General features: G+C 40.3%; 1 protein-coding gene across 1 annotated transcript; it reads left to right on the forward strand.

Moving 5' to 3' along the window:
* The first annotated feature begins 6,668 nt into the window (after window positions 1-6,668).
* Psma6 (proteasome 20S subunit alpha 6) lies at window positions 6,669-24,673 on the forward strand. The gene is made up of 7 exons (XM_051195862.1): window positions 6,669-6,842; window positions 14,741-14,835; window positions 15,270-15,351; window positions 17,407-17,562; window positions 19,763-19,941; window positions 21,706-21,800; window positions 24,471-24,673. The coding sequence occupies exons 1-7, from the start codon at window positions 6,767-6,769 to the stop codon at window positions 24,526-24,528; spliced, it is 741 nt and encodes a 246-aa protein (XP_051051819.1). The 5' UTR covers window positions 6,669-6,766; the 3' UTR covers window positions 24,529-24,673.
* The last annotated feature ends 423 nt before the right edge of the window (window positions 24,674-25,096 follow it).

Below are 25,096 nucleotides of genomic sequence, written 5' to 3' on the forward strand. Positions count from 1 at the left end.
GCCTTTAGGACTGAGCCAATATGAGTTTATTTCCTTTTAAATCAAAGGGCAGCATTTATCATTTTAGGTAAATGCTTAGAGAATCCAGGCACAGAATTATATTGCCTGGTAAGGAAGAGGATGGCACAGGAGGGAAATAACAGTACTTGAGTGTCTGCTGTGCTGGTAGACACAGTATTGTACCCCCATTAGTCTAGAGAGTGAGGGAAGCCCACAATATCATGGACAAGGGGAACTGAGGAACAGGAACACTGCTTTATTAGAATCCTGTCAGGTACGAGTCTGAAGGCTTTGTGAATAAAAATATAATGAAGTTGGAGCTAGAGAGATGACTGGGCTGTTAAGAACCCTAGCTGCTCTTCCAGAGGTCCTGGGTTTGATTCCCAGTACCACATGGCAATTGATACCCTCTTGTGACTCCAGTCCCCATAAATCTAACAACCTGTGGCCTCCTTGGCTACTGTGTGTACCTAGTACACACAGACAAAAGACTAATGCAGGCAAAACACTAATACACACGATTTTGAAAGAAAAAACCTGCAAGTATGAAATTAACTTATATTTCAGAAGTCACATCCCAACCCACATTTGATATCTCATTGGCTCCTCTCCTTTGCTCATAGATTATAGAACTAGGATACAGATAAATAGCCTTTTCTCCTTTACAATACTCATTCAGGATTACTGGACTGTTACCTATCCCAACATACCTATTGAAATGCAGGAAGAATGGCCGACAGAGATAAACCAGGGAAACGGTAATGGGAGGATTCAGATAGAGTCTCATCTTCACTGAATCTTTGGGGAAACTTATGGGGAGGAAGTCTGGTTAGGGAGCTGGGCAGAGTCCCACCTCCCTTCCCCTGCTCAGGCAGGCAGGGTTGTTGTATCCTCAACTCTGTCTTGACCGCAGCTGCCTTTAAGGGGAACCCCAACTCTCCTAAGCTACTTAACATACATATATATATATATATGAATTCACAGGGCATTGTGTTTTAACACCTGGCAATATTACAGGGAACCACAGACCTCATTCTTCTCCATTCCCTGCCTCATTGAAACTGACTGGGGGAATATTTTAAGTAATGGACTTTTTGTGTATGGGGGGGGTGGAGGGGTGGGAGTGAGGGTGGGGGAATGGCAGGTACAGAGCTCAGGGTCTTGGGCATAATAGGCAAATCAGTCTTCCCTGAGCTGTAGACCCCACTAAGGGCAGAATTCTTACCTTGTCTTTGAATACCATGCAGTTCAGCATGTTACTGGGAAAGCTACGCCACTACTTTGTAACTTTGCCTTGTGGGTAACCCCTACCATCCACTTTCTTCTATCCCCAGGGAGAGTGGGGGACTGGCCAAATGGAGGCCCCCCAGAAAATTTTCCAAGACTCATGAGATGTCAAGTCATGTCTAAAATTTTTCAAAAACCCAGAAAGTCATTTCAAAAAGTCTGACTTGGGTGCCTCGCGGAGAGGAAGAACAAACTTTCCATCCAGACAGCAGGTCTGTCCCGTAGGCTTGTGGGAAAGTGGCAGGGTGGTTGTTGCCCCGCTCCCTGAGCCAGGGGAAGTCCACTTGGCTGAGTGGGGTAGCTGCTGCCCAAGGTACATACCATGAAGCCTGCTTCCAGGGGATTTCCCTTTGCAATGGAACCAGCGAAGTTTCATCTTTCTGAAAGGTTTCCCAGAGGAATACATTTGACTATGTGGAAAAGTCTCAAATGTGGATTTCTCATTTAGTCACAAGTCTCTTCAAATAGGAAAAATAAGCACAATTATCCTAAGTAAAAATGTACACTCTATGAATGCTTACTTCATGCTAGGCCATCTTGAAGACTTTGCTTTACGACTAAGTTGCTGAGTAAAGCAGCTGTAGCTCCTGCCTCATCTAAACTGGGTTCTAATTCTAGCTGTCAGTGTCTGTACTGAAAATTAAGTTGATTCCTTTAATAAAGTACACTGAAAATGTTAAAATATACCAGCCTGAATCATGTGTGCCTCTTTCTTGACCTAGTTAAATGCAGCCACACCACAGGAGGTCAAGATTTGTTTGAGTTTGTGAAATCTCATGGCTGGTAGAGTGTGTCATTTGAAACATCCCACCATTACAAGGTGATGAAAATCTAGTCATGTCTACATGAGAACCAAAGTCCTATGGATATGAAAACATGTCTCTGTTGTTACCTTTCTCTATGGTTTTCAATTTAGTGTAACAATCATTTCTTGAACTATTGTGAGCCTAGTCCTGTTCCAGGAGTAGTAGACAGTACAAAGATACCCAGGCATTGCTCTGCCAAACTGGTGAAGCCTAGACACACGGCTCTTTGAATTAAACCTTATAGCTGCCAATATTTCACTCACAGATGGCCTGCTTGGACTGGAGGCGTATGTAGTTCAGTAGTAAAGCACTTACCTAGCATATGTGAACCCCTCGGTTCAACCTTCAACACCACCAAAACTAAATAAACAGGCTTTTCTGGAGGCAGTGAGTAGATAACAAAGGTGTCCATATGCTAGCTAGATCCCTTGTTTAACTAGGCAATGGCTGACATTGAGAAATTAGGGCGGCCATATCAAGCAGCTCTGAGGATGGTCAAAGAGCCAACATTTCAACAATTGCCCTGCACACAAAACCTGTGTAGATGACTGCTTAGTACAGTTAACTTAGCACAAGCAACACAATTGTAATCCTAAACGAAGAATCCTTATACTTTACTTTTTTTTTTTTTTTCCTCCTTTTTCTATTTTTCAAGACAGGGTTTTTCTGTAGCTTTGGAGGCTGTCCTGGAAATAGTTCTTGTAGACCAGGCTGGCCTCGAACTCACAGAGATCCTCCTGCCTCTGGCTTCCAAGTTTTGGGACTAAAGTATCTTATACATTTCTAATCACACATCACCACTCAGATGCCAGATGATTTTGGAGCTGTTTGGTTCTTCTTCTCCTCCTCCTTCTCCTTTTGGTTCTAATTCTTATAAGACAAAATTCTACTGCTTTCCTTTGTACAATGTTATTTGCAGTCAATTAAACATCCAAAGCATGAATTATCTTATCACCATTGTCTTTATTGTGAGCTAAATATGGTTAAATGTAGTGGGATATTCACTATGTCTCCTTCCACAGGTCACTTCCGCCCCTGGCTCCACCCCCCGATGGGCATGGTCAGTGCCACAGGAGACAAAGTGAATATCCCACTTAAGCACACTCTATTTTGTGCTTTTTGAAATAAGTTTTCTTGAGGATTCAAGCCAATAAATTCTATACAGTGGGCATGAAAGGTTGAAAGGGACTGGTAGAGTTGGCCTTCAAAGAGAGCGGATGGGCCTCAAGGAGTAACCAGGCAGTAGACAGATGAAGAAGCAGACGAGAAGGTCAATTTATTAACCCTGATCCCTAACCTAGATGTTAGGCTTCATTCAGCAGATAGTAAGAACCCAGAGGGATCTAGGCAGAGAAGCAACTTGAGAATGCTCTTAAAAGAAAGAAAGAAAGAAAAAAAAAAGACACAGATTGATGTTATCAACAAGAAACTATTGTACCAAGGTAGCCCAAAAGGACTCTAAATCTGAACAGTGGGAGAAAAATAAAAAGCTGGAGGAGAGTCATTTCACAGGCATAATCAGCACCATTCAGTAACATACATGGGAAACAATATTGCTAACAGTCCTCATTTGCTGAGTACTTATTATGCTAAGGACTTTGCTTAGTACTTCTCATTTCATCTTTACCTCCATAAAGTGGATCTTATGCACATTGGCAAGAAAATCACATATCTGAGAACTATTGCAAATGGAATTTAAATTCAAGTTTAAATAGAAAAGAATCTACTTTTTTTTTTTTTTTTTTTTAAAGTGAGTTGGGCTGTGGTGATTCATGCCTTTAAACCCAACACTTACTCGGGAGGCAGAGGCAGGGGTCTGAGTTTAAGACCAGCATACTCTACAGAACAAGTTCCAGTACAACCAGGGCTAGACAAAAGAGAAATCTTGTCTTGAAAAACAAAAACAAAAAGTTTGTATTTATGTGAATATGCTGTGTGTAGCCTTGGAGGCCCGATACCATTAGCTGGAGTTACAGGTGGTTGTAAGCCGTCCTATGTGTGCTAGTTCTCTGGCAGAGCAAGTGCTCTTAACCACTGAGCTACCTCTCCTGCCCCACGATATACATTCTAAATTTATGTGTTCTAAAGGGATTAATCCATTTGGACTGGAGAAGATCACTCAGCCTTTAAGGCTAGGCTCACAACCAAAAATATAAGGATTGATCCATTCATTCACCAAGTATTTATTGAGCACTTTATACTAGGCATTGTCAAAGTAAATCTGTATCAGTAACAACACTATGGATTTTTGTCTTCTTGGCACTTAAGAGTAATGATGAAAGGACAATAAGAAGTGAATAAAGTTTTTTGTTTTGTTTTTCTAGCTTTCCCAGTATGAGCAACAATGAACAACAGACTCTGGAGACTGCCTGAACCAGGCAGTGTGGGAAGTCCCACCAGGAACGAGGATGAGTGCCATGAGTTTCTGGAAACAGAGGAGCTGCATTGGAGCTTAAAGAATGTCAGGAGGGCAAGTGCTTCTCAGGCACCATCCGCCTAAGTCCACTCCCTGTCCCAACTTCTCTGTGTGCATCCTGGGGAACTGGCAGCATTGTGATGAGGCCAAGGCTGTGGCTACCTGCCACATGGACAGTGAGGCACTTAGCAAAAGTAAGAACTAGGACAAGAAATTGGTCAAAAAGTATGATGGCTTTTGGCCCTCCAAGTATCTCATCAAGCAGATCCCAAAATTCTGGGGCCAGGTCTAAGGCTGGCACGTTCCTTTCCCTGCTGGCATACAATGAAAATATGGGGCCACATTGATGAAACCCACATCAAGATGAAGAAGGTACTATGTGGCTGTTGGTCATGTGAAGATGAGGGATGATGGGTGGTTTGCAACATCCACCAGGCTCTCCATGTCTTGGTGAGCCATTGCTCAAGATCTGGTAAAACTTCTGGGTTTTATACATCATGAACTCTGAGCACATCCTAATAAAACCCAGTGCCACTATAAAGTGAATTCAAAAAACTATATGTAGCCAACCGACATCGGGAACAGGAGGAGGAAATGCTGAGAAATTGACTGCTGCATGGTATGGACTCTGAATACAAAAGGCAGGCGTTGGCTTGAAAGGAAAGAGATGAAGAATCTGTCTTTACCTACTTTGGGTTTTCAAAATGCTGTCTGTTTACCATGACAGAGGCAACTAGGGAAAATTCAGCTCCAATGCGAGATCTAAATTGGAGACACATCTGTATACTAAGGGACTAAGGGAGTGCATCATCCCCTAGCAGTCTTACAGAGAACTCCTTTTATCCATGGCTGTTAAGGCAAACTGCAGGAGTTATAATACCCCTGGCTGAGAGTCTGGGAAAAGCACTCAAAAGGCCAGGAGTTAATTCTGATGTAGGAACCTGAACTGGAAACAAAGGACAACAGCTCTTATCAGTACACTTGGGAATTGGAGTTGGAAAGTACCGAGTGTTCCAGAGAGCTGTTTACAAGGACTACTTTCTTAACCATGTTTCAGTTTTGGATATTCTCTCTCCCTCTCTCCCTCCTCTGTGTAGTCCTGGCCCTTTTGGAAGTCACTCTGTAGACCAGGCTGGCCTTTGAATCCAGAGGCCCACCTGCCCTATTTCCAAGTGATGAGATTTAAAGGTGCGCCCCATCACATCTCACTTTTACTTTTTTTGTAATAATTTCTAAAAGAAGAAAACAATTAACTTGAGAAATTAAACTTCCTTATGAAGAATCTTTTCTTTAAATGTTTTACTTTAAAATAAAGCGGTTTTAGAGAGTATGCCAGAGAGCTGAATATTTCAGTATCACAGCAGTAAATTGTCACAAATATTGGTGTGAACAAACCTTTTTTTAATCTAGGGGGAAATAGCTTAATATTGATTGTGCTCCAAATTATATATTCACTAAGCAGGAGTAGTTCCTTGTGTGCGCAGAATTTTACAGTTTGAAAAGCCATTAGTTTTCCAGGCCAGCTTGGAATTACTTTCACCTACTTGGAATTTCTTTCCGGTATCCATCCAACACCATCCAACACCAGCCTTCTATGAAGCTCCTGCCCTTAGGATGTTGCTCATTGTCACTTAAGTCTGCTTAACCTCAACTTCCCATAACTTGCATTTCAACCCCAATTCCACTTTTAAGACAAAACAAAATAACAAAAAAAAAAAAAAAAAACTGGGCCGCTATCCCATGGAAGGTCTTGCCAGACTAGAAAAAGAAAACTTGTTTTTCCCAGCGGCTTCTTCAACCAGCCCTCTTTCAGATCCTACATTTAAGGGTTGCCGCAGCTGCATTCCTTTCTCCCCAAATCGCAGGAAGAGAAGTTGGCGAGTAAAATGAAGGTTAGGAAAAACAAAGTCTGTAAGACAGGACAGCGAGTACAGGCGCCCATACTAACGAAGGTGCGTTGATCACGCGGTCTCCAGAGGTCACAGGTGGGCGAATCCCTACTGCGGACCCCTCGAAAGCCTCCCCTTTCGGCCAATTTACTCTCCAGAAAGCCCTAACGGCCGCGGCCGCGAGCTCGCGGGAGCGCAGCCTCGGCCCTCGAGGCCCCGCCCACTTACAGGCGGCTCCGAGAGGCCCAGCCGAGCGGAAGCAGCTCGACCGGTGCTCCGGAAGCAGTAGCAATAACTTCCGGGAGGGTCTTGTGTGGCTGGTGTGGGTGCTACGGGGTGCAGTGTGTGTTTGAAATAGTGGGAACGCCATGTCCCGTGGTTCCAGCGCCGGTTTTGACCGCCACATTACTATCTTCTCTCCCGAGGGCCGACTCTACCAAGTAGGTGAGTGAGCCAGGGCCGCCGGTGGGACACCCGAATTGCTCTGTCATGCTTCGGCCTGGAGCGAGCAGACGCGGCCCGAGCATAGTCTGGGGCTTGAAGCAGGGCCGGGGCCAGGAAAGGAGCAGGGTCGAGGTCGGGTTCAACCTCGTGTTCCCATCCCCGTCTGCGAGCGGACTTTTGGGCTGAAACCAAAGCCCGGCTGTCTTCAGGAGCGCCTCGGCGTCCAGACACAAAGAGTTAAGGCATTGCACTGTAATGCCTGCCTCCTGCTTCCGGAGTTCCCGAAGCACAGCGGTTCGCAACCTTCCCAATGCCCCGACCCTTTAATACAGTTCCTCACGCTGTGGTGACCCCCCTTCCCCAGCCATAAAACTATTTGCCTTGCTACTTCAGAACGGCAACTTAGCTACTGTAACGAAACGTAATGTAAATATCTGTGTTTTCGATGGCCTCCGGCGACCCCAGTGAGAGGGTCGTTCGCTGCCCCCCCCAAAGGAATCTCGACTCCCACGTTGAGAACCGCTGCCCTAGCTCCGTTCTACCTCGAGCCAGAGTCTTCGCTGACAGTGATTGGTTCCTTAACCAGCAAACTAAATGTATCCCCCTCACCCTGCCCCCGGCTGTATGGATAGATTCCTTGCTTTGTGGTCAATCCAAGCATGCAAAGCCCTACCGGACAGACACCACTGGTTCTAGAAAAGAGATAAATGTCACTCTCCCCTGATGGAAGCCCGCCACTTAAAGAAAGTGACAGATATGGAACTAAACGAATAAAAAGAGTGCAAAGTATTTGCAGTTTCAAAACTTCGAGATATAGGGATCATAATAAACCGCTCCTGAAGCTAGCATTCAGATTTTATACCCAGGCTCTGTGACTGCTCCTATAGTTTAAAAGCTAATTCTCAATCTAGTTGAAGCTCAGTGTGTTAGTCTTTACCAAAGAACAGTTTTAATGGACAGAACCCTGAACTCGCTATCAGTTACTCCATATAACAGTAGGTACATTGAAATCGTGGCAGGGTTTAGGTTAGGATTATAGGACAGACTTTTTTAAACTCTTGTCATAGAAAATTTAGTGTTGGGCTGGAGAGATGGCTCAGAGGTTAAGAGCCCTAGCTGCTCATCCAGTGTTTAGTTCCCAGCAACCATATGGTGGCTCACAACCTTCTGTAATGAGATATGGTGCCTTCTTCTGGCATACAGGCAGAACACTGTATACATAATAAATAAATAAATCTTTTAAAAAAGGAAAATTTGGTGTCACCAGAACCGATACACATTTGGATCATGGTAATTTTATTTTGGAATAAGTCTTTTATCTCATTGTCTTGGCAAGGAGAGTATACCATCCTGGTTGAAAATCCTAGAATTAGCCTGTAAATGGAGTTCTATTCCTAAATTTCAGAAGTAAGGTTAAAGAAGTTGGCCTGTTACATATACATATTGTATATGATGTAGCAAGGACCATCATCATTTAATTAATTTGGTAACCTGTTTAATTCACCTCATTTGAAAGTTGTGATAAAAGAGGTGATGGTCCTAGTCAAGGTTGTGTATGTATGTGTTTTATTTTTGAGTTTGAAATAGTTTTTTCTGTATTTAATTATTGTTTATTGTTTGAAGTTTTGATTTTGGATTTTTAAGTTTGTAAACGGACAAGGCCACACTTAGACTTGTGTCTTGTTTCTGTAAATTGCATTGTAGAAACTAGCCATAAAACAGTTTTCAGTGTTTCTTAAATTTGGTGGATAGAAAGGCTGAACATAAAAATAAATAAGTAGAAATAAGAAAATAAAAAAGAAGGGCTGAATATAGTGTCATATTGGTAGGCTTGGAAGAGAAGATGTAGTTGAAAGCAAACTTAATATTTAGACAGTGATTTTAACCAGTCCCTCACTGGATAGATAACATTCCCATTGTTATCTAACACAGTTAGGCATTGTTAAGAAAGGAAAAGTGAAAGAATAGTATGAGCAAGCAATATAGTGCAGAGTTTAGGCCTTGGAACCATACCTGGGTTAAGGTACTGGCTGTGCTCTATACTAATTGGCCCAGGCAAGTATATAATCTTTGCTCAACTTCTGTTTGCAAAATTGGGCTAATTTCTCCTCTCGTGGTTGTTGTGAGGATGAAATTAGGCAACACATGTACATTGCTTAGCTAAATGTTGCCCATTAAATATTTAGCATTTGGTAAAACAGGATGCCTATTTGATTCTTTGGCTTTAAATAAATTAAAAAAAAAAATCTGGGGACCAGGAGTGGTGGCTCATGCCTTTAATCCCAGCACTTTGAGATAGAAGCAGGAGGATCTCAATGAGTTCAAGGCCAGCCTGGTCTACATACTGAGCTCTAGGACAGCCAGAACTACAAAGAGAAAACCTGTTTAAAAAAAAAAAAAAAAAAAAAAAAAAAGTTAAATTAGAACCTCTGTAGATAAGGGATCCTTTTCTTTGGGTCCAAACTTGCTTAATTTCCTGATGAAATATGTGTCGATTCTCAATATTGTTAATGTTGTTGTGTGTTAGGCTAAACTTTACACTCTCTCAAAGACATAACATCTGAGAACTATAAAAATGCAAATTGTTAACCTAGACAGCTGAAGAATAATATAGCAAAATGGAGTGATGATTAGGGAAGTAAAGGTTGATAGAATGTTCCTCATTTGCCATAGTTTAAAACTCAAAAATACCATGAGGGGTTGAGGTTAGTGTTTTCATAGTGTGCCCAAGTGTCTGCATTTAATCTCCAACACCGAAATAAATAGTATAGCAGTAATCAAGGCATAAATTTAAATTGCAGTACTGAGCATAATTATAAATGTGATCTGTAATTTTTTACAGTAGCAGTAGGTAGAGTACTTTTAAAAATAACACTTTGGTAACTATTGCAGTTTTTTGTCTTTAGACCTTAAAATAATTTTAAAAATACATTCTATGTATTTTGTATGTGCATATGTCAGAGGACAACCCAGGAGTCAGTTCCCTCCTACCGTGTATGTAGGTTCTGGGAATCAAGTCAGGGTATCCCACTTACTAGCAGGTTCCTCTTTCTACCCACTGAACAAGCTGCCTGGCCCTGGGATATTTTTCCCCTAAATATTTATTTTAGTTTTCAAATACTGTGTGTGTCTCTGTCTCTGTCTGCCTAACATGGTTACTAGGAACTTAACGTCCTGTGCAAGAGCAATGCACTCTTAATAACCCTCTAGCCACTGGAAATTTGTTCTTAATAAGTGTGCAAATTGTGTTTGTGTGCAAGCGTGTGTTTGGAATTATAAAACATGTAGGTTTAAAGTTTTGTATGTGTTTGTGTGATCATGTGCACACGTGTACATATGCGTATGAGCACCAAAGGGCAACTTGTGGGAGTTGGTTCTCCACTACATAGGTCTCAGGACAGTCTCAGGTTGTCTTTCGTGATTGTGGGTGCCTTTACTCACTGAGCCATCTCTCTGGCCCTGAAATGTTTTCTCTTAATGTATGTATACAGAAGGCATTCATACAGGCTTGTGATAAGAATTACAGAGCACCTTGCTTTAAAATTATATTTTAAAGTTTGGAATGTAACTTAGTGGTTATTGCACCTGAGAAAAAGAAGGGGTGGGGATAACAGGAAGAGAGGAGAGTGTTAAATGTCTGTGTGTACACACGTTTACACCAAAAAGTTATAGGCTTGGGCCCCAGCACTTGGGAGGCAGAGGCAGGCCGATCTTCCTGAGTTCCAGGCCACCCTGCTCTACAGATTGAGTTCCAGGACGGGCTCAAAAGTTACACAGAGAAGCCCTGTCTCAAAAAACAAAACAGCAACAACAAAGTTATATGTTCAACACTTATATTTTCAAAATCTCATATTCTTCTACTCTGCCAGTACCAAGATTGTTAGTGACCCCATTCTTAAGGATCACTGTTTTAAAAGCAGTATTAGGTGTGAGCTGCTTACACTGAGTTATTCATTCATTACCTGATATTGTTTGCTTGGTCCTGGACTTTTGATGTAGTAGACATAGTACCTGTTATTTGTTGAGTAAGGAAGGAATTTATGACTTTCATTTTTAAGATTTGTTTGTCTGGCAGTGGTGGTCCACACCTTTAATCTCAGCACTTGGAAGGCAAAATCAGGTAGATCTCTGAGTTCAAGGCCACCTTGGTCAATATAGCAAGTTCCAGGACAGCCAGGACTACACAGAGAAACCCTGTCTCATATATGTGTTTGTGCGTGTGTGTATAATTTGTGTATATTAGTGTTTGCATTGCATGTATGCATGTGTACCATATGCTTCTGCATGTTTGCAGATGCCAGATGAAGGCCAAAGTCCCTTGGGACTGGAGTTATTAGCTGTCTTATAGGTTCTGGGAACCAAGTCCAGGTCCTCTACAAAGGCAGCAACTGCTTATAACCACCGAAGCATCTTTTCTTCCCAGCAATTTGCATCTTAATAGTTTGTTTGTATATTGAATACAAAAATACTGTGTTTGACAATTTGTTTTGTGTGTGTGTGTGTGTGTGTGTGTGTGTGTGTGTACATGGTAAAGTGCCTATGCTAGATGCACACTCCAAATTCAGAAGACATCAGACATCTCTACTCCTTTGAGACAAGGACTCTCACTGAACCTAGACATAGGCTGGCTACCAGCAGTCTCCAGTGGTCATCCTGTCATCCCCCACATGCACATACATACATACATACATACATACATACATACATACATACATACATACTCGGGTTACAGGGTTACAGGCATGTGACCATGCCTGGTTTCCTATGTGAGTGCTGGATATTTGAATTCAGGTTCTCATGCTTAAACAGCAAACACTTCTTCCTGCTGAGCAATCTTCCTAACCCAGATTTGGTTGGTTTTTCAGTTTGGAGTGGGGTTGTATGGGGATCACAGAACAACTTGCAGGAGTTGCTTCCCTCTTACCTTACAGAATCTGGGGATCAAACTCAGGTCATCAGTATTTTGATTTGAGGCACTGTTTTGCTCTTTTGCTGTATATCTGAGCCTGACTTTGAACTTGAGGCAGTCCTCTCGCCTTACCCTTTCCAGGGCTGAGATTATAGGCATGCACCACCAAACACGGCCAAGGACTATTTTAATGTGTAAAAAAAATGAGTGTCAAGGGCTGGGCCTCAAAAAAAAAAAAAAAAAAAAAAAAAAAGGTAGTAGGGTCAGGTGTTGTTTATATGTCAGATAAAGCTCCATGATTTCAAGACTAGCCAGGGCTGCATAGACTCTGCCTCCAAAATAAAATAAAGACCTGTATGAATAAGCCAAGCAGGGCAGGTGTGTTGTGTTTGTAATCTTTGTAACTCCAGCTCTGGGGCTGTAGAGAAAGACAGATCTCTGAGACTTGCTGGCTAGCCAGCCTAGCATACCTTGCAAGCTCTAGACCAGTGAAAGACCCTCTCGATCTCAAAAAAACAAGGTGGATGGCCCTGAGGAATAAATGATACCTAAGGTTGTCCTCTGGGCATCACACATATGATCGAATAATTTGACTCACTTGGGTCTTACTGTTTTTTTTTTTTTTTTTTTTTTAATATTTTTTTTTTTTTAATTATGTGTATGTGTAGGTTGGTGCCCATGGAGTACAGAAGAGGGCATCATATCTTCTGGGGCTGGAGTTAAAGGAAGCTGAGAGCAACCTGATAGGGATGCTGGGAATTGATCTTGGGTCCTCTGGAAGAGCAGTAAACATTATTACTGCTGAGCCATCTCTGGCACCTCCAATCTACACTAAAGTCCACTTAATAGATATTTCTGAATGAAACACAGTCTTGTTATTTACTAAGATGTTCTTGGACTCAATGGGCCTTCTTCCTCAACCTCAATACCAGAATTGTAGGCGTAGGCTACCACAGCCTGCTTTTGGCAATTTTTTGTATTTCAGATACTGTGTTTTTTGTTTCTATACTTTCCTTTTAAAAATATTTTATTACTTTGTGTGTGTGTGTGTTTGCATGTGCCACAGTACACTGAGAGGTGTTGAGAGGACAGCTTTGTGGGGTTGGTTCTTTCCTTCTGCCTTATCACATCAGTTCTGGATACTGAACTCAAGGCAGTAGGTACCCTCTTAGGTTTCTGCTGCTGTGACAGAACAAGTCCATTTGGCTTACACTTCAGTCACAGTCTTGTCACTGAGGAAACTCAGGACAGGGTCTCAGGCATGGAACCTGGAGGCAGGAGCTGAAGCAGAAGCCATGAAGGAACATGGAATATCTTATATTTCTTATCCTGGTCACTCATGGAGGTTCTGGTCCCGGAGCCAGTGTCCAGAGTAACACTTAAGACAGGATTTTGAGATTGTCTACTGTGTAGCAAAATTTAAGTCATAATTAAAATTAAGAACAATTTTTTTAAAATTATCTTTTGAGCCTGGTGATGGTGACACAGGTCTTAATCACAGCACTTGGGAGGCAGAAGCAGGTGGATCTCTGTGAGTTCAAGGCCAACTTATCTATAGAGCAAATTCTAGGATGGCCAGGGCCATCAAAAAAAAAAAAAAAAAACCTTCTGTATCTTCTGTACTAACACAGAAAATGATAGTCTTTTTTGTTTTTGTTTTGTTTTGTTTGAGACAGGGTTTCTCTGTGTAGCTTTGGAGCCTGTTCTGGCACTTGCTCTATAGACCAGGCTGGCCTCAAACTCACAGAGATCCACCTGCCTCTCTCCCAAGTGCTGGGATTAAAGAAATGTGCCACCACCAACCATTGAAAATGATAGTCTTATTTCTAATCTTATCTCCTCAGAAACCATCATTATCAAGTAAACTATGGGATACCAACATAGTTTATATTTGGTTTCCATCTTGATGCCTGTTTTTAAAAATAGAATGCATTGACAGTGGCTGGAAGTGTACAATCTGAAGTTTGTAATAACACAAAGAACTCTATGTTGGTTGTTTAAAAATTACATTTTCTTTCCATTTTTGAGGCAGGACCTCATTATATAGACCTGGCTGGCCCCAATCATGCTAGGATCAAACTTCAACTATAGACAAAATATCAATATGAAATATAATAGCAATTAAAACTACATGTGGTTAGTTATTGACCCAAAATTAAGAGAAGTATTAAATCTTTAGAGCAGCTAACTTTGAGCTAGGAAAACCAGGCGCGGTTGAATAATGCCCATAAAATAACTTTTAAAGTGATGAGATGTGATAAAAAAAAAAATAGAGTAATATTGTATCAAATTTGGTGCTTAAACCTAATGAAAATTTAATAAAATAAAACTAGAAGAAATGGAGCTGGTTTGACTGATTTATTGGCATTTTTATTTTTTTTTTATTTATTTTATATAACCAAGTCCATTCAAATGAAAACAAACATTTATAGACAATATTTGGGAATTTGGGCATCATGCTTTCCAAACTACTTCCTGCTGGTAAGGGGCACTGTCATGGGGGATTCGAAGAAGATTCAGAAATCCTGGCTGTAGTCTGCAAGGCTGCTTTGTCCAGCTGTTTTGAATGTAGGATCACCTGGTACTATGTTTCAGGTGGTCTGGCTTGATCAAACCACATTAGTCTGGAAGGAATCCACATCTTTTCATTCTGTGGAAACAAAAATAGAAATCCTTTTCCCCAGTAACTTGTCCTTCCTTGAACTTAAATTTTGGAGTCAAAGCATTTTTTTAAAATTTAATTTATTATTTTACATGTCGATCCCAGTTCCCTCTCCCTCCCTCCCTCCCGGCATTTTTATTATTTTGACTTTATTTTCCATGGTTGGCAGTCCATGTTCATATAGCTTACCCTTATTATTTTAATGATGATTTGTTAACTAAGAATCTGTGAAATATTTATCCCACCTTAGCCAGAGCTGATGTTACACAGAGAAACTGTCTCAAAAAACATGAATGAATGAATATCAAACTTGTTTTGTTTTTCCAGAATATGCCTTTAAGGCTATTAACCAGGGTGGACTCACGTCTGTAGCTGTCAGAGGAAAAGACTGTGCGGTAATTGTCACACAGAAGAAAGTACCTGTAAGTAATTAGCCCAGGCAGTTAACTGCTAAATTGTAATTTAGCAGACAAACTAAAATGTAAGAAGGTTTTTGTGATTTAGAACAGAATTACATTATTACCTATTCACACTAGCACTGTTCATGGTTTGGCTGAGTAGGTAGAAGTACCACATTTAAACTTTGGTGTAATTATAATAAATACAGTGAGATTTCTAAGTCCTTTCTTTTCTGGGACCTTTAACCCACAGAAAACATCTAGCAAAAAACATCTTCCTCTACCACATTTTTAAAGATTGGTTTTAACTGTAAAATGAACACTATATGTCTCATAACTTCTACTTTATAGTTTATTGTTAAATTCCAAACCAAATATAAAAAATTTGTTTTTTTTTATAACTGCACAGAGGCCTGTGGCCTTAAAATGAAGTGGTTGTGATTTATTTTATTCATTAGGACAAATTACTGGATTCCAGCACCGTGACTCACTTGTTCAAAATAACTGAAAACATTGGCTGTGTGATGACTGGGATGACAGGTAACTGGCAACTGCCTGATGTTATTTCATCATAATTATCTTTGTATTTGTTTGGTTTTGCATTTGTTTATTGAATGTGTTTGTGAAGGGGTGCACTGTGTCATGCATGGCCTGTGTGAGGTCAGAGGGCAACCTGTGAAAGTTGGCCTTCTTTCTCTACCATGTGGGTTCTGAGAATGGAACTCAGGTTATCAGACTTAGCAAAAAACCCTTACCTTCTGAACCATCTTGTCAGCCCTGTCTTTTGTGTTTTAAAGACCCCTTAGTGTTATTAGTAGATTCACTGTCTTCCAAGGTTACTATTAATTTGTGTTTATACAAATGTGCTCACTTGTGCATGTGGAGGCCAGAGGTGTCTTCCCCTACCACTTCCCACCTTATTTTGGAGATTAGGTCTCTTCCCAAATCTTGATCTCTGTTTCAACTGATTGTGTGGCTAGCAAGCCCCCAGGATTATCTTCCTCTTTCCATGACATGCCTCCCTGCCCAGGGTTATAGGTGCAGGCCTCGCTTTTACATGGGTACCAGGGATCCAAACTTGGGTCCTCATGATTGCACAGAGCTTTACCTGCTGAGCCGATTCCCCAAACCCTAGTGTTGGTATTTTAAGACTATCATGAATGTATTAGTTGGTTATTCAGCTAGTTTAATTGACTGATTATAGTTATTGAGTTGACTGATTGGCTTTTTGATGGGGGGGGGGTTGTTTGTTTGTTTGAGATAGACTCTGGAACTCACCAACCTTCTGAATGCTGTGACACTTTAATACGCCCCCAACCATCAAATTATTTTCACTGCTATTTCATAACTGTAATTATGATACTGTTATGAATTGTAATGTAAATATCTTTACTGATGACTTAAGAGGCTCCTGTGAAAAGGTAGTTCAACAGCCCTCCCAGGAGGGTGGATGCCTACAGGTTAAGAACCACTTGTGTAGTCCAAGCTGCTCCTGCCTCCTGAATGCTGGGATTAAAATCCGGTGCTAGCGTGCATGGCTGATTGGTTGGTTTTTGAGACATCGACTTGCAGTATAGCCTAGGCTAGCTTCACATTCAATGATTATCCTCTCTCAGCCTACCTAGTGCTTGGATTACAGGAGTGGTTTGTGAACTGTTTGAAGTAGTAAGTGTAATGGAATTACACTGCTGGTAGGAAACTAGATACTGTATTTCAGATGTGTTTAGTAATTTAAAGAGTCCTAAATAATTTTTCTCAAAGCTAGTCATGACATTAGTTAGAAATGACTGAGCAGTTGTGTAAAGCCTACTTTGGCTTTTAATTTTCTGAATTCAGAGGAAAATTCAAATCTAAAACATAAAGGTGGAGAAATACTATTCTCTTCCCTTGCGTATGTATTTTAGTAGGCTGGAGAGTTGGCTCAAGGATTAATATCCCTTGCTGCTGTAGAGGACCCAGATTTGATTCCCAACACCCACATTACCCCCATCCATGATCTCTTTTGGCCTCTGAGGGCACTAGGCACACACAGTACACATACACACAGGCAAACACTCATACACATAAAATTAAAATGAATCTTTTAAAAATGGTATTTCTCATGAAACCTTAAGAAGCATATCCTTTGAGAGTTATTAGACTTCTTTATTATTACACATATGCCATGGAGCATGTGTAGAGGACAGAGGGCAGCTTGTGGAAGTTGGTTCTCTCCTACACTGGATGAGTCCTAGGAATCAAACTAAGTCATCAGGCTTGGTGGCAAGTCCCTTTATCTGCTGAGCCATTTTGCCAGCTCAGTTTATTAATAAATTCTTGTAGAAATTGTGTTGACTGCTGGTGAAAGGCTTGGTGTAAAAGAGCAATATATTGTATAAATTAAGCTCCATGTTTTACATGTACTTACATGTCTTACATGTACTCCATACGAAGTCATTCGGTGTTCATTATCACAAGAAAAAGCCACCGTAGACCCTTTGTCCTTCTATGACTTGTATTTGAAATAAACATACATATGTACGTACATACGTATGTACACACTCACACACACGAGAAATAGGCTTTCATATTCATTTTGTGCTCTAAATCTTTAAGCTGACAGCAGATCCCAGGTACAGAGGGCACGCTATGAAGCAGCTAATTGGAAATACAAATACGGCTATGAGATTCCTGTGGACATGCTATGTAAAAGAATTGCTGATATTTCTCAAGTCTACACACAGAATGCTGAAATGAGACCACTTGGTTGCTGTAAGTATGCTCAAAAGTCTTCTAAAGAATTGAGTTACAATTGTGTTTAAAACCTATAGAAAGAAACTGAGACCACGCTTGGGTTTCAGACATGTAGTTTGAAATTAAAAGCTTTCAATCTTTTTTTTTTTTTTTTTTTTTTTGTCAAAAATGTCTGTTTAGAATATGTAATGTAGAGTATCCAAGTCCCCATTTTATTAGGCTGCTGCAGTGGGGTTCTACTGTAATTCCAGATTATTCTGTGAAAGCTGGAGAGATGGCTCAGTGGTTAAGAGCATTGACTGTTCTTCCAGAGTTCAGTTCCCAGCACCCACATGGCAGCTCACAACTGTCTATAACTCCAGGATCTAACACCCTCCATAGACACCCATGTAGGCAAAACACCAATGCACATAAAATAAAAATAAATAAATTCTGTGAAATTTTATTAGGCATTTTAATGGTGTCAATGCCACTTTTGGTCTTGGGATAACATATAGGCTTATAGTTTATTTCTAATTTAAAAAAAAATTTTTTTTGGTTGTTTTTTGTTTGATTTTTGAGACAGCCCTGGCTATCCTAGAACTCACTCTGTAGACCAGGCTGGCCTTGAACTCCCAGGTATCCACCTGCCTCTGCCTCTGAGTGCTGGGATTAAAGGTATGCACCACCACAGGTAGCTTGTATTTCTATTTTTTTTTAAATGAAATTTCATTGAGGAAGAGTAAGATTTATTGATCTTTAGATTTAATAAACTCACCTGACAATCTCAATACATGCTATTTGTTTCTCTTTTTTATTTTGTTTATTTGTTAATTATCTACTTTTTTGGTTTTCTGAGGCAGGTTTCTTTGTGTGGCCCAGGGTAGCCTCAAATTCAAATCCACGTGCCTCTGCCTCTAGGGTGCTGGAATTAAAAGTGTGTACCACATCCCTACCACCTGACATTGTATTTGTTTCTGACATCATTCATTAATGAAAATGAAATGTTCCAGTCCCCGAGCCTGCCTTTTTTATGTATGTGTGGTTCTGGGACTCAAAGCCAGGATTGTGTTTGTTAGACAAGTCCTCTCAAGTCCTCTACCGCAGAGCTGTAGACCTAACCCTGAGAATTAAATGTAATGTTTCTTTTTAACCAGTGATTCTGTTGACATCTTAAACATTATTTCTCCTTTAACTTCTTATTTCTTAATAAATGTTGTTTTGCCAGCATGTATTTCTACACACCATGTGATGGCCTGTGGAAGCTAGGAAAGGGTGTCAGATCCCTGGAACTAGAGTTAAGATAGCTGTAGGCTGCCACGTGGTTGCTGGGAATCAAACCCTGATCCTCTGGAAGAGCAGCCAGTGTTCTTTAACTGCTGTGCTGTCTCCCCAGTTCCTGATTTCATTCGTCCCTCCCCCTACTCTTGGAGTCTGAGTAGCTCAGGTTTATCTCAAATTTGTGATTCCCCTGCCTCAGCCTCCGAAGTGCTAGCAACACAGGTATGGTGGCACCCAGTTTCGGCTCAGTTTCTTTTGTTCATTGTTGATTCCTTAAATGTTGTTACATCTCAGACTATATTGTTGGGCCTTCCCTTCCTTCTTTGCAGTCTGGTTAATATCACCCTTGAGTGGCTTCACTTGCTACTTCCCCTTCTGTGCCAGTTACTCTCCTGGTTTCTTACCCAACCCCTTCCTATACAGATAACTTCTGACACTGTGAGTCACTGCTGTTCACATGCATCCTCAGCTTCTCTTTTATAGTCATATCCCACTCTGTCTGCTTATCAGGTTAATAAGCCTTTGAGTTTTGCCTCAGTATCTGTTCTCTCCTGTCACTTTGTCAATGTTATATTTGTGTTATTACCTAGCTAATCTATTTCTTCTGTTTTCTGTATTCATGAATTATTCTAAAAATGAATTCTGGTTGTTACAGCAAGGAAAGAGGGATCTGAGGAGACTGGTAATGCCGTGGGCTTTGGTCTTTTGACTTAAGATGTTCAATAAGATACTGAGCCTGTTTAAAAAAGCAACAAACTGATACATCCTTTTTCAAAATAGCAACTTACCTGATACCTAATGCATCAGTGGTCATAAAGCTACATTTTAACAGTTGGAGGAAACACATAACCTAAAGTTAATGACCAAATAATGAGTAGCAGTAACTAAGTATGACACCAAGAAAGGAAATGTTTATGCAGGATGGTATGACATATTTAATTGGAGCCTTTCTTTTCAGGTATGATTTTAATTGGTATAGACGAAGAACAAGGCCCTCAAGTGTACAAGTGTGATCCTGCGGGTTACTACTGTGGCTTTAAAGCCACCGCAGCAGGAGTTAAACAAACAGAATCAACCAGCTTCCTTGAAAAAAAAGTGAAGAAGAAATTTGATTGGACATTTGAACAAACAGTGGAAGTAAGTTAGCCAAAAGGAGTTGAATTTTTATTTATTTTTATTTTTGCTGCTCTGGAAGAGGGAGCATTATTGTATTATTGCTAGTCTAGAAACACTATTTCTTAGTTGGGCAGTGGTGGCACATGCCTTTATCCCAGCACTTGGGAGACAAAGGCAGGAAGCAGGAGTTCAAGGCTAGCCTGATCTACAAAGACAGTTACAGAGAAACCCTGTCTTAAAAAACAAAACAAAAAAGCCTATTTCTTAATGATGTCACAAGATCCAGATTTGTTAGCTTAATGGTATAATTTATATAATTCAACTGGCAGTCGGGGGGGGGGGGGGGGGGAGAAGGCTGCTTTTATTTATTTCCTATCTTAGTTCATAATGGCTTTGAAACAATATCCAACAAACATATAATATAATGGGAAAATAAGAATCAAGACAAGACTCAAGGACTGGCATAGTTGCTATGATTAATAGACTCAAGTTGGGCTTAAATTTTCCGGATAACAAAACTGAAAAATATAAGATTTGGTAGTGTTGTTTTAGTTTTGTTGACATATTTGTGTGTGTGTACATGCATGTATGTCTGTATGTGCCACAACACTCATGGAATTTGCAGGGGTCAGTTCCTTTCTACCACAAGGGTTCCAGAGATTGAACTCAATTTGTTACACTTAGCAGCAGTCATCTTTACTCACTGAGCTATCTTGATGGTCCTGTAATAATTGTTTTTATGGTCCTATACAAAGGCAGCTACAAACCAAGTTCTTGGAGAGCAAATTGTTTCCCAGTAAAAGGATATGTGCACAGAAGGCTGCAACATAGCTCAGTAAAATGCTTGTCTTGTAAACTCAAGGATCTCATCTCAGTCCCCAGAACTTAACAGTGCAAACAAATAAAACCTGCTTTTGCTTGTGACTGTGGACTGTTGAGGTAGAGACAAGCTGTCAGCCTAGCCTTTGTGGTTAGTTCAGGCCAGGGAGAGGCCCTGTCTCAAGGTTACCCTCTGACCTCTACACCCAATACACTTTTTTATTACTATTATTATTTTAACTTTTAAAAGCTGGTTGTGGTGGTATACACCTGTAGTCCCACTTTGGGGGAGGCAGAGGTGAGAGGATCATGATAAATTTGAGGCCAGCCGGTATACATAGTGAGTTCCAGGCTAGTCAGGGCTTCCCAGCAATTCTTTCTCAAAGCATATGCATGTCTTTAATTATTTGAATGTTTCTTAAAGTATAATTTATAGTTACATAATCACATCAGATATAAAACTGCTTAAAACATTCTTAAATTACCATATCAAACCAAAAACATTTTAAAGGTTTAGTAATCAGTCTGAATGATTACTTTGGTCTCTTTTACACCAGGTGCTAAACAAAGTCTTGCTTATAGTGGGCATCCAGCAAATGGATTTTTATTTGTTTGTCTGTTTTTTGAGATGTGTTTCTCTGTGTAGCTTTGGCTGTCTTGGAACACTGTAGACCAGGCTGGCTTCAAACTCAACGGAGACCCGCCTACCTCTGCCTCCCAAGTGCTGAGATTCACTCATGGTGTGCACCACCACACTGGACTAAAAATGCGTTTTGTTTGATAAGCTCCTTTAATTTGGGGCTGTTTAATAGAAGCAGGTTTATGTCAGCAATTTGTTAGTAACACACCTGTAGGACAGTCACTGAAACACAGAAGAGAGTGTCTTGTGGTGTTACTTAATCAGCTTGGGGTGGGGGATCTTGATAGCTGGAAAGTATTGTTTTTTAATGTTAGCATTCTTTTCAGACTGCGATTACATGCCTGTCTACTGTTCTGTCGATTGATTTTAAACCTTCAGAAATTGAAGTTGGAGTAGTTACAGTTGAAAATCCTAAATTCAGGTGAGTTACGTTTTTAACCCTGTGCTAAATTCTCTAAACTAAAAAGCTAGAGACATTCAAGTTCCTTTGTGGTATAATATATTTGTATATGGTGGTATGATGAAATATGGTTCTTTTTTCCCCTCTAGTAACTAGGGTTCTATTTCAAAATTTCTTTAAAATGGTGATTGATACTTATGATTCTGGTACTTGGGAGGCTGAGGCAGGAGGAGTCATGAATTGAAGGGCCAGCCTGGCTCATGTAATAATTTAAAAAAATTATCTCAAACAAATGAGTGTGTCTCCTCTTAGACTATGTCTATGGTCATTGTTGTTGGGGACATTGAATGAAGAATTTTTTAGTGGTGTGTGTGGTTTTTGTTTTGTTTTGTGACATTGTCTTGTATGTAGGCCAAAGTGGACTTGAACTTTTTTGGATCATCCTCCCTTAGCCTCCCATGTTCCTGGACTGCAGGTTGCTCTTCCATACAACTTGTAATGTGTAACCCCACCTCTTTCTGATTTGATTCGCTTTCTTGGTTGCCTGCGAATAAGTGATATGAACAGAAAAACCTATAAAACTGAGAAAATAAAGTTGCATCTAGCCTAATAGTTTTTTTCTATAAGAAAATGGTCCCCTTGTTGTTATTGTTTTGCTTCTGTTTGAGTCCAGGCTGTCCTCAGTCCCCAGAACTGGGACGATTGACCACCACACCCATCTGGCTTCCTTTTCCTAAGCACTGAAATTTCAATAAGCACTTTACTTTCTTTTCCATTATAAGACCTTTTTACTACATCTGAATGTTATTTGCATCTGTTTTAAAAAAAATTGAGCAAGAAACCAAATATCTGTGTAAGCAGACCAGTGTAGCTGGGTGTTATACACACCTGCAACCCCAAATATTAGGCAGCTGAGGCAGAATTAATTATTGGTTCAAGGTCATCCTTGAGAACATAGTGAAACCTATCTCAAAATAAAAGTGTATTTTAAAAGTATATAGCGAGTGTGAGAGTGTTTACCAGCAGCAGAAAGCAGATTCAATGCCAATACTGGGAAGAAAGAAAAGCCCTTGTCTGATTTTTAAATTCTCTGGTAATAAGTGTATTTGAGTAATAACAAAGAAAACAGAGAAATAGCATAAGATTCTACTTACAACTTTGTAAATGAATGAGTTGTTAAAAAAAAAAAAGATCATTGTGACAAATTTACTTTTTTTAGAAGTTTAGTAGTGAAGTAGGGTATGGTCATACAAACTATAATTCCAGATATTGGGAGGCAGAGATAGGAGCATCAGAAGTTTAAGGTCATTGTTGACTACATAGTAAGTTCCAGGCCAGCCTACCTAAGTTATGAGACCTTTTCTCAAAACAAAGCAGCAAACAGAATCCCAGTGGTGACAGGTCACGTCAACAGTGTTGCTAAGCAACTGATTCCTTTAAGACAAACATTTAGAAAATACATATTCACATGAAGTAAGTACCTTCTGGTAACTAGTATTTTAGAGTTTTGGGTTTTTTTTTTTTTTTTTTTTTTTTTTTTTTTTTTGAGACAAGGTTTCTCTGTGAAAAGTCTTTGCTGTTTTGGAACTCATTCTATAGACCAGGCTGGCCTCAAACTCACAGAGTCCCAAGTGCTGGGGCTCAAGGTATATACCACCACCACCTGGCTTGGTGAGTAGATTTTTAAATACCATTATAACTTTATGTCTTAGGGCTTTTATTGCTGTGAAGAGACACCATGACCACAAGTTTTATAAGGAAACCATTTAATTGGGGTTGGCCTATAGTTCAGAGGTTCAGTCCATTATCATCATGGTGGGGGCCATGGTGGCATGAAAACATGGTACTGGAGAGATACTACTGGAGGATCCTACATCTTGCGGGCAACTGAGACACTGGATAGTATCCACTCCCATAGTGACTTACTTCTTCCAACAAGGACATACCCACTCCAACAAAGGCACACCTCTTAATTTTAATAGTGTCATTCCCTATGAGATTATGGAGGTCAATCACATTCAAACTACCATATTTTATTTCATGGATAGTTACTGAGTTCAAGCAGCATTTGGGAGGGCATATATATTATGTGTGTGCGCGCATCTGTGTGTATATGCAGAGGTCAAAGGTATTCTTCCACCTTATACATTGAGGAGGATCTCCCATATGCTTGCTGATTCAACTAGTCTAGCTAGCCAGCTTCCTTCTGAGCTCCGGGGTTCCAGGTAGGTCTCCACGCTTGCACCTACTGGGATCAGAGCTCTCTGCTTGTGCAGAGAGCACTTTATTCACTGTTAATGTGAATTTGAGTTATGTTTTTAAGACATTGACACCCAAAATAAATTGAATGTAGTTCGTATAATTTAGCTTCATATTAGTTAATTTGAAATGTTTTTAACCTTAGCTGTAATTAAATTCTGGATCCTGATACAAAGAATACTTTCATAATCTAGATGAAATTGATGTGTTGTCTGGTCTGGAGAGTTCCTGCAGTATAATCTGTGGGAAGAGTCTTGGGCACATACCTTTTAAAAGATTGGTTATAAATTGGTAGTTGCTGAAGTTAGAGGATCCGTACATGGGGGTTTTTGTACTGCCTTTTGTATGTTTGAAATTTTCCATAATAAAAACCTTTTTGAAGTAAGCAGTTGTGATTTTTTTTTTTTTTTTTTTTTACCCTTTGCCTTCCAGAATTCTCTCAGAAGCAGAGATTGACGCCCATCTTGTTGCTCTAGCAGAGAGAGACTGAACATTGTCATTAGTTTACCAGATCCATGATGCCACTTGCCTGTGTGTTTGGTAACAACAAACCAACATCATAGAGGCCCCTGGGTTGAAGATGGAACCTCCCTCACTCCTCCTGCCACTAAACTGGTTAGGACTCTGTATAATTAAAACAGTGCTTTTGGAAATAATTGTGTCCTGTCTTTCTTGATTTCTAATTTTAAATATTAAGCCTTAGTACATACAGATTAGTTAAGTGTTCACCATCTTCATGTTGTAGCTTTAATCATTTTGTTTACAAAAACTGCACCTTTTGTTGCCCAGATTCAAACCACTAACTTGGCATAATGACCAAACAGCAGACTTGGGAGTTGACTTTGAAAGTGTCTGACTGGGTGGTCATGTGCGATAGGCTTTATTTACACCTCTTGTTCCTGGGATATTCCTGAGCTCAGAGTTCCCTGGAAGACTTTATACTAGAAAGATGCCCTGGCTGAGCTGCAGTGTTGTGTTCGGTTTTCATTCTTTTGGTTTTTCCAGACAAGGTTTCTCTGTATTGCTTTGGAGCCTATCCTGGAGCTCTTGTAAATCAG

The sequence above is a fragment of the Phodopus roborovskii genome, unplaced genomic scaffold, assembly GCF_943737965.1.
Source record: "Phodopus roborovskii unplaced genomic scaffold, PHOROB, whole genome shotgun sequence".
NCBI lineage: Eukaryota > Metazoa > Chordata > Mammalia > Rodentia > Cricetidae > Phodopus > Phodopus roborovskii.